At 40.1% G+C, this 9,673-nt stretch overlaps 2 protein-coding genes across 7 annotated transcripts; both read left to right on the top strand.

Moving 5' to 3' along the window:
- Positions 1-1,335: 1,335 nt before the first annotated feature.
- LOC311273275 (uncharacterized protein) lies at positions 1,336-4,842 on the top strand. 4 transcript variants are annotated; one of them, XM_084380249.1, is made up of 5 exons: positions 1,336-1,382; positions 1,835-1,947; positions 2,657-2,790; positions 3,475-3,747; positions 4,011-4,842. In XM_084380249.1, the coding sequence occupies exons 3-5, from the start codon at positions 2,673-2,675 to the stop codon at positions 4,625-4,627; spliced, it is 1,008 nt and encodes a 335-aa protein (XP_084236375.1). In that variant the 5' UTR covers positions 1,336-1,382; positions 1,835-1,947; positions 2,657-2,672; the 3' UTR covers positions 4,628-4,842. The 4 variants fall into 4 exon arrangements, with proteins under 4 accessions (XP_084236375.1, XP_084236376.1, XP_084236373.1 ...); XM_084380247.1 differs by lacking the exon at positions 1,336-1,382 and adding an exon at positions 1,389-1,565; XM_084380250.1 differs by lacking the exon at positions 1,835-1,947.
- Positions 4,843-5,896: 1,054 nt separating this feature from the next.
- On the top strand, positions 5,897-9,673 carry LOC311273302 (uncharacterized protein). 3 transcript variants are annotated; one of them, XM_084380283.1, is made up of 4 exons: positions 5,897-5,964; positions 7,684-7,817; positions 7,944-8,213; positions 8,846-9,673. In XM_084380283.1, exons 2-4 carry the CDS (start codon positions 7,700-7,702, stop codon positions 9,463-9,465), a joined length of 1,008 nt encoding a protein of 335 aa, XP_084236409.1. In that variant the 5' UTR covers positions 5,897-5,964; positions 7,684-7,699; the 3' UTR covers positions 9,466-9,673. The 3 variants fall into 3 exon arrangements, with proteins under 3 accessions (XP_084236409.1, XP_084236408.1, XP_084236410.1); XM_084380282.1 differs by having other exon boundaries at positions 5,917-5,969; XM_084380284.1 differs by lacking the exon at positions 5,897-5,964 and adding an exon at positions 7,034-7,152.

Genomic DNA, 9,673 nt, shown 5'->3' with positions numbered 1-9,673 from the left:
CTGCCAGGTCGACTGTGACCCTCCTTTGAAAGCTGGTATTTTGGTAGCATTCTAGTATAGCACCAGTCAATCATCATCCTCAATCCTCAAGACTCAGGTAGCTGTGTGTGCAGTACATATTTGCCATTTTGCAATTTAAATAATTTATGGTATTAATTATATGCAAATTTAAAATGACCCATAGTTTTTACACTTTACCCAGAAGAATAACCATTTAAGATGAAAGTCTGTGTGATTAAGATTTCCTGACCTCAAAGGGACTCGAGATCACACAGGGGAGAAACCTTTCCCATGTATTATATGTGGAAAAAGGTTCAAGCAGGAATCTACTGTGAGAGCGCACCATGTGACCCACTCTGGAGAGAGGCCTCATTTCTGCTCCATCAGTGGTAAACGGTAAAAGTTCACCTCAGAGTTCATACAGGAGAGAAGCTGTGACGAGTGTGGGAAGAGTTTGTACTACAGAGAGGGCTTCAACAATCATAAGAGGACTCACAGTGCCAAACCCATAGGGCCCACCAGGCAGCTGGGGGGGAACCAGACAGTAGGAGAGTACCAGGAACTTTGAGCAGGCCAGGGAGAGCTCTGCCAGATTCAGATGGTGTGGACCTGAACTGGGATCCTTCTGACCTCGGTAGGTGTTTTGATCACTCTCAAGGATATGGTGCACATCTGAAGATTCATGAAGCCAAAACCAATGTGGAGATCAAAGTAGTGGTAAATATGTCCTATAATGTTCTACTTTGTTTATATGTGGCGGACCCTGCCACCTTTCTAGCGTCAAACAGTGTTCTGCGGACCTCATTTTCCTCTGAGAACAGCTTGAGGTTTTTACAGTTATGTAAAAAATATTTTTTTATGAGTTTGTATTATTGCCTCGTTAATATTTTAAATGAATTTCTTCTCCAAAACTACATAGAGCCCCTTTAATACATGAATATAAGCTGCTTTATGCATTGGATTATCAAGAACATGCAGCAGTCTAAACATTCCTTCTATAAGTGTTGGGAATTTAAGATTGAATTAAAATTACGTTGCCCTTATTTGGATGTATGTCTGTTTGCAAAACGCTGTCAAAAACCAGACTACAATGTAAAAGTGGGGCTTTTATTGTGATAAGGGACAACCGGAAGTCCCGACACCACTGAAGAACGGGTGCTTGTTGAGTATTTTAATTAATTAATGCAAGCATTATGTCATGTGATGTATGCGTGTGTGTGTGCTTTTGTGTGTCTGTCTGTTTGTGTTTGTGTTTACAAAAAACCATGCAGAACACGAGGATACAATATAATGTTATATCAGTTGTGCTTTTATTGTGATGTTTTACATGCTAACCGGAAGTCCTGACACTACTGTACGTCGCAGCGGCTGCAGCTCGACAGGTAACCATCAGATCCAAAAGCTTATTGAACTTAACTCATTAGTTAGTTGGCATCAATATGACACGTTGTTTGAATACGGCGAGCGTGAAAATGAGAGAGAGCTGAAAACTATATATCAAGGTCGTTTTAATAAACTTCTCCCGAGCGACTACTTCTTACATGAGGTGGAAAATCTATGCTGAGGTTGGTCAAAAATGTCTATTGTCTTGTTTAAACGTTAGCTAGCTAAGTCGGCGAGGGTCGTACGAGCGGGGGTGACATTTACAGCAGAGATGACGCATTTTTCTCACGCTTGGATTAAGTGGATGTATCGTAGCCGTTATTTGTTATTGTTTGTTAGCATCTGTAGATTTGGAGGGAGGGGGGGGCTACTCGCTCGCGTTAGCTAATTGCCAAGATCAGCAGTGAACGCTATGTCAGTGGCTAGCCGGCTAATAACAGTTTGTCTGAAGGCAGAGGTGGTCGTGGTCACCGCTGAGACATCTCAATCAGAGGTCAAACCCTGGTGTCTGGGCTGCAGGGTGCGTCTGCTCCTGGTGACACAGATGTTATGAGACACCAACAGGTTAGTCAGTCAGGTTGCTGCTCTACTCACATTACAGTTAATGTTAGATTTAGGTGAATGGAGCAAAAATGTGTCCCATCAAACTAATGCTGGAATGATAAAAACATCCCCTGAATGAACCCTGGACTACTGTCATAACTGATCACAACAATATGAGGTGAATCACTTACCTCTATATTGAATTCTTGCAATTATCTTATCTTTGTAGTGATTTACCATTAGATTTAGTCTTTTTCCAACTCCTAAGAAACTAAAGTTGATTTAAATCACTGTCTATCTACAAGCTGGAATATGTTTTTGAGACCACAGCCCTTTTAGCAAAATATTGCAGCATTAAATACATCAAACTGTTGCCACAGACGCTCAATAAATATGGGACCAGAACAGTTAAATTGATTTGATGGTCCCTTATAGTCTTATTCAATAACATTGTTTGTAATGTATTTCATTAATAGATAGAAAGTAAAGCTGGATGACCTCTTTTGAATTAATTATCATATTATTTTAAGCACATCCAATGTTCATTATCGTTAGCCCCCCTCTAATGTACCATTGGTCCACAGAGCAACAGTGGTTGTTGCTGCTTAGTTGTCTGCCACAGCTGTGAAGCTTTTGGCCATGTTTTACTTCATATACTGTATGTTCAGTCACTAAGCTGTAACTTGTAAGTTGTCTGTATACTGACTCTTTGATTGTCTGCCTATCCAAGGCTGTACATTTGAGGGATGGACTCCGAAAACTCAGACGACTATGGACCAGATGTGATCCTCATTGAGGATGATGAGCAAGAAATTGGATGCCTGATCAACTCTGATGGAGAAGAAGTGGATTACCCAGATCTCAGTAAGCATATAGATTGTAATGACAAAGTCTAGTGAGTGACTGGAAATATAGAGCCCCATTTATGTCATTCAATCCAATATAACAGTCGTGTAATAAATGCTCTATGCATTCCCAGCAAAGCTTGACAGGTCAGTCTTATATGTGAGTTTGAATACATGAAGGTACCTGAATTCATCATGTCTGACTTGCAAACAGAGCAGAGATTTCTACCACTTAGTTATTGACACAACACAGAATTTGTTCTTTAAGTTTTTAACTAAAATCTTGATTTTTTTAAAACCTGCACCAATCAGTTATTTGGAATAACTGTAGATGGATGTTGCTTGTTGTGATGAAAACGCAGAGAAGCAGCCGTCAGCTCGTTGTTTTTGTTTTACTGTCTGCAGCTTTAATGTTATGGTGCCCCCATCGGCGTTTTTTTAACACGCAACAGCAGACTGTTTCAACGAAAAATCTCTGTAGCAACCAATTTAATTGAGATTTCTAGAAACACAACACAAAATGAATGCTGGATGTGTAAATTGGCAACCATGTGCTACCAGATGTGTTCGGCATATTGACTTTATTAATGTATAATATGTCAATATTGTGTTCACAGCTTGTTTCTGCAGACCCATAATGACAAATCAGACCCACTACTATTGGAGTTGCTTAATAAAATGTTACCGTATGCTTTCCTTTTAGAGGAAACTGGAAGAGAGCCAGAACCTGAACACAGCAGCTCTTATGAAGAGCCTCATTCAGAGCCTGAGCCTGAGGAGCCGAAACAAGAGCAGGCCCCTCACAGACCCAAGAAGAAATATGAATGTCTGGCCTGTGGAAAGGTGTTCTCTCACAACACCCATCTGCGACGGCACCTTGTGATTCATTCTGGGAAAAAACCTTACAAATGCTTCATATGTGGAAGAGGATTCACCCAGAGTGGAAACCTCAAAACACACATGAAAGTTCACAGAGGTCAGCGGCAACAAGAAGCTCCTTTGTCTTCACTTAGATGCTTATCAAAAGAGTTTAAAGAGACATGTTCTCAACTGGTTATATCACCTTAATACCTTGTTGCTTAATAGTTTTTTATCTGATTAAATGACAGATGAGTTATGTAGATCTTATCTTGTACTTTCACTACAGTTTCATTATGCCAATAACTGTTTTTCTTTTTAGATATACAGTAGGATCAAAGAGTCAAAAACTGAAAACGAATGTCTTTGTTTTTCTCACAGGAGAGCTACCAAAGTGGACATTAGTTAAAGAGAAGAGTCCTCCTGAAGAAACTCCTGTAGTTCATCTGTGTGGAGAGTGTGGGATGGACTTCCCTCAGAAACAACAGCTGGAGGAACACCGCAAGAGTCACAAAAAGCCTTTCGAGTGTCCTGACTGTGACAAGACATTTAAAAACGAATATTATTTTAAACTGCATAAACGTGTTCACACGGGAGAGTCATCTTTCATCTGTTCACAGTGTGGAAAGAGTTGTGTCACAGCAGATTCCCTTAAAAAACACGAGTTGAGACACACTGGACAAAAGAACTTTCACTGTGATCAGTGCGGGAGGTCGTTTTCACAATCCTACAACCTGAATGTGCATCTCAAGACTCACACTGGAGAGCGGCCTCACCTCTGCTCGATCTGCGGTAAAAGTTACTCCCAAGCTCGTGTTCTGAAAGTTCATCTGCGAGTTCACACTGGAGAGAAACCGTATACTTGTGAGAAATGTGGAAAGTGCTTCTATTACTCGCAAGGGTATCGAGCGCATCTGAAGATTCACGACAAGAAGCCAAAACCTCCAACAAAACAGCTGGGGAGACCAAAACAACAGCTGTTATTGGTAAATGATTAATAATGTCACCTGGGAATTGACAGTATTCTAGTATTATATAAAGGGGAAAGTAAATATATCACAGATTGCTTCTCTATTAACATATGAAATAAACATCTTTCAGGTGAAAAGCTAAGTGACTGGCTAAGCAATATTATAAGGTGTACAGTCAGCTCCATTATTGCATACATGTAGTGGACTACAGTATTTAAGAAAATAAATCATAATATTGTGAATTGTGGTTAATTGTACTTTTTTGTTTATGTGTTTCTATTTGTGATTGAATATAAGTTTGGTACAAAGGAAAAAGCTTTTGCTGCGTTCTTGATGAAGGAACTAAACAAAAGGTTGTAACACAATAAGTTATAACTACGTACATTCTTGTTATTTTAGTCAGAAGTTTTATTATATATATAAGATTTATTTTTGTGCTTGATATTTAAAATATAAGCTGCTGTATGCATTGGGTTATAATAAGCGTACAGCTGTGTAATAGAGTTTACATTACTTATACCTTTGTTGGGACTATCCAAAATATGGTTGTCGAACTTTTTCTGTCACGCCCCTATTTGAAAGCTAAAAATGCAGATGTGGGGAAAAAAATGAATTTTAAAGAATAGTAACAACAAAAGTTTGAATATTATTGATAATAACATTATCTAGAACATGCACATGTTTTCTTCACACCATCTTGTTAGCCAGCCTTGTTAATATCAAAGCATTATTGTTTGTCTTTACATTGTTGTATTGTCATAGCAAAAAGAGTACAAATAGATGTAATGAAATTCATTTTGGCTCTGGTCCAACAATTCCTCTAACAAAATGCAACAGATAATGCAATTTTGTTCCACCAGTATTTCAAAAACTCAAAATGTCTGCTGTGTAAAAGGTCAGATTTTCAGTTTGGTAACCAGTGAGTCTTTCAACATAATCCACCAGTCCATCAATGCTCAGTACTTTATTTGGTCTCAGTAAGCAGAACAGCCCAGATGTTGTTTATTCTTCAGCCATATTTCAGGATGAAGCTGAAGCCAGCGCTGGCTGAAAGGCTGTACCATTCCTGAAGGTAAATCCAATGCCTTACAGGTAAAACAGGTAAGTGATACGGTTAGCCTCTCACTAATAACCGAGTAGAAACCCTATCACACATCTTACAATATAACATACATTTACAATCCTACCACAACAGATGACACTGCTCTCAAGAACTTACTTAATCTTACTTAGTCCCCCCCCCCCCCCCCGCCCCCCATACTTGGTCTAGCCCAGTGATTTCACTGGTGATGTCACCCAGTGTATAACTGCCGGAAGTAGTCGGGTACCTCAGGTCGGATACGCCACAAACGAACGTATAGCGGGTATGGTAAGGAGCAAAGACAGAAACTTACAGATGTAGAAACTGAACCTATGAACAATAAGTAAAGTTAATGTGGCAGCGTGGACATTAAAAGCGGCGTGAATGAACTGTGATGTGCAGACCATCACTTTTTCAAGTGGCAGTGGGCAAATCCATCGCAAATCTTTCCGTCTCTGTGATTGGATGTAGGCAACGCCAACATTCCATTGCTAATCCTTCCGCCTCTGCGATTGGCTGTAGGCAGCGCGAGCGTTCCATTGCGTATCCGTCCTCCTCTGTCATTGGCTAGTTAGATGCTAGCTACGTTCACACAATAAGGCAAGTTTATTTGTATAGCACAGTTCAGACACAAGGCAACTACAAAGTGCTTTACAAAGGGCATCAAATTACAATAAAGGACATTAAAAATGGCATTTTACAAACAAAAAATGGCACACACACTTTTCAAAATTAAAATTAAATATTGTCTGTGACATACACTGCTCAATTTTCTTTTATTTCAACCATAATAATCACCCAACCAGGTGACCCGTTAACGTTCAAACCCATGACTGCCCAGCAGCCATTACTACATTACGAACTACTTGAGTACTTGAGACCACACCCATCTTCGAACTCTGTCTTCATTATGACTAATAACCTGTAAAGTAGCCGCTGGTGATTAATATTGCCTACTGCAGGAAGAATTGTCCATGTTTTACCCAGAAATGTTGATATGCGAACTGTAAGGGTAATGCAAAACTAGAGACTATTTTGTGATGGGATCACATCAGCCACGACGTCCGTCAGCATGTTGACATTCCAACCCAGACTACTCCATAGTCATTTCTCCATCACTCCATTATTGGATTAGTACTCAGGGGTGGGACCAAACCCATCTTCGAAATCAGCCTTAATTTTGATCTGATCTCCACACCTGTAAAGTTTGACTCCATCAAAACAAACTTGACCCAGGGCCAGGGCTGTAATATAGGGGGGCCCACACCCCTACTTTCCAGCCCCCTTGCTCAGACCGTGCCCATCTTCGACCTTGACTACACACCTTTTAAGTTTCGTTACTGTTACTTGCACAGTTGTGATGCTCTTGTGATGACATAAATCTATCCGCGGACAGAGACATATGAAAACCTACCAAAGCACTCAAAACGGCTTCTTTTGCCTTGATGAAACACCCATACAGGCTCAAAAGGTGAAAACAATACCAGCCGACGCTGTCGTGGCTGGAAATAACTGTCTGCAATTTACAGATCATTGATGCAACTAAAGCTAAAACAAACAATTAACAGGCATGGTTAAATATACAGTATGAGTAATACTGCACTGATGGTAAAAATGGCTTGTTTTCAACACACATGTTGATAACCTCTCATGGTCACATAACCGGACATGCCAGATGGTTTGTTTTCACATGATCACGTGATATATATAGCCAAGTGGGCAAGTAATGTAAAAACAGCGTTGTAATGAACTACTGTAGTACTGCAGAGGTGTCCTGGCCTACAAATCTTGTTATCCTGATGTAAGATAACATGATTGTTCTTCGTACAGACCCCAACAAATCTCACATTATAATGATTTTAATATTTTTTTAGTGAAAATGAAAATTGTATTGCAATATTTTTCTCTTCCTCACCTGCCATGTTTTGCTTTATGTATTCCGTCATTAGCAATAACTTGTAAGTTTGTTGTTTACTGACTCTTGATTGTTTACCTCTACAAGGTTTTATATTTGAGATATGGACCCTGAAAACTCAGAGGACTTTGGACCAGATGTGATCCTCATCGAGGATGATGAACAAGAAATTGGAGGCCTGATCAACTCTGATGGAGAAGAAGTGGATTTCCCAGATTTCAGTAAGTAAATGTCAGTGTTGTACTTACAGTTTGTTTCTGCTGAAGGGACACATCCGAACTGCTACTGTTTGAGTTGCATACTACACGTTCCTTAAAAAAACATTACCATGTGTGTTTTCTTTGTAGAAGAACCTGTCAGTGAGCCAGAACCTGAACAGAGCAGCTCCCATGAAGAGCCTCAGCAAAAGCCGCCTGAGGAGCCAAAACAAGACAGGGGGCCTCGCAGACCCAAAAAGAAATACGAATGTCCGACCTGTGGAAGATTTTTCCCTCACAACACCGCTCTGCAGCGACACCTCGTGGTTCACTCGGGAAAAAGACCTTTCAAGTGTTTCATATGTGGGAGAGGGTTCACCCAGAGTGGAAACCTCAAAACACACATGAAAGTTCACAGAGGTCAGTTTTTTTTCTGAAATTGTTTGCTTTTCTATAATTGAATACCAGCTAGGTTATGTAGATCCAACTTGTATTTTTACTGCAGTCTTGTTATGCTAAAAACTACTTTTGTTTAATGCCTCTGCAACGGTGATAGCCACTTCTATCTGCCTGTGCCATTCTTGTGAACTTGATATCGCAAGAACACCTGGAGAGATTGCATTATATCTGGCATAAACGTCCACCTGGACTCAAGGCTGAAGTGATCCGATTTTTGTTTTCAAAGGTCAGGGTCACTGTGACCTCAAAAAACACAGTTTTGGCCTCAAATGAAGAGTTCCATTGCTAATTATAACAACATTTTATAAAAATCGATGAAGTGATGACATTTTTTTTCCAAAATGTCAAAGGTCAGTTTCCCTGTGGCATAATCTTAAAAACACTTTTCTGGCCCATATTTAACACCGTAACTTTGGTCAGATACTGATTTATGACACTTGTCTTGGCTGCCTTCCTTAAAATTGTGGTGATGGGTTAGATTTTCTGTGCTGCTGGGTTGGAGATGTGTTCTATGTAAACCATAGACAGCTTAAATACTGGACGAATACTTTTTGTGACTCTGCTTTGACAACTGTGTTTGTTTACTCTCACAGGAGAGCTACCGAAGTGGACATTAGTTCAAGAGAAGCGCCCTCCTGAAGAAACTCCTGTAGTTCACGTGTGTGGAGATTGTGGGATGGACTTCCCTCAGAAACAACAGCTGGAGGAACATCGCAAGAGTCACAAGAAGCCTTTTGCATGCCCTGACTGCGACAAAAGATTCAAAAATGAATATTATTTTCAACTGCATAAGCGAGTTCACTCAGGAGAGTCGCTGTTCATCTGTTCGGAGTGCGGAAAGAGTTTTGTCACAGTAGGTTCACTTAAAACACACGAGTTGACGCACACTGGAGAGAAGAATTTCCACTGTGATCAGTGTGGGAAGTCGTTTTCACAGTCCGCCCACCTCCGCTTGCACCTTGAGACTCACACCAGAGCACGGCCTCACCTCTGCTCGATCTGCGGTAAAAGTTACTCCAGAGCATTTGTTCTAAAAGTTCACCTGCGAGTTCACACTGGAGAGAAACCGTATACTTGTGAGAAATGTGGAAAGTGCTTCTATTACTGTCAGGGGTATCGAGCGCATCTGAAGATTCACGACAAGAAGCCAAAACCTCCAACAAAACCGCGAGGTAGACCAAAACAACTGATGTTAGTGGTAAATGATCAGTAATGGTGAAGTGTGAGAATATATAAAGGGTAAAAGTACATTGAGAACAGTTTGCTTCTCTATTACTATGTGAATTAAACATCTTCCATATGACTGAAGTGATTGGCAGAGCAATATATATATGTATAACATGGTGTATAGTTAGCGCCATTATTACAAAGTTGTATTGGACGTCAGTATTTAAGGAAATAAATCAGTATATTGTGAATCA

The sequence above is a fragment of the Pagrus pagrus genome (assembly GCF_965226575.1).
Source record: "Pagrus pagrus genome assembly, chromosome: 2".
NCBI classification, from domain to species: domain Eukaryota; kingdom Metazoa; phylum Chordata; class Actinopteri; order Spariformes; family Sparidae; genus Pagrus; species Pagrus pagrus.
Note: the sequence above shows the minus strand (reverse complement) of the source record. Positions and strands in the feature narration are given on the sequence as shown.

Coding starts and splice junctions, on each gene's coding strand:
- LOC311273302 (XM_084380283.1), top strand. CDS start 7,700: ATGGACCCTGAAAACTCAGAGGACTTTGGACCAGATGTGATCCTCATC. Junction 7,818..7,943: donor AGTGGATTTCCCAGATTTCA/GTAAGTAAATGT, acceptor TTTTCTTTGTAG/AAGAACCTGTCAGTGAGCCA. Junction 8,214..8,845: donor ACACATGAAAGTTCACAGAG/GTCAGTTTTTTT, acceptor TTACTCTCACAG/GAGAGCTACCGAAGTGGACA.
- LOC311273275 (XM_084380250.1), top strand. CDS start 2,673: ATGGACTCCGAAAACTCAGACGACTATGGACCAGATGTGATCCTCATT. Junction 2,791..3,474: donor AGTGGATTACCCAGATCTCA/GTAAGCATATAG, acceptor CTTTCCTTTTAG/AGGAAACTGGAAGAGAGCCA. Junction 3,748..4,010: donor ACACATGAAAGTTCACAGAG/GTCAGCGGCAAC, acceptor TTTTTCTCACAG/GAGAGCTACCAAAGTGGACA.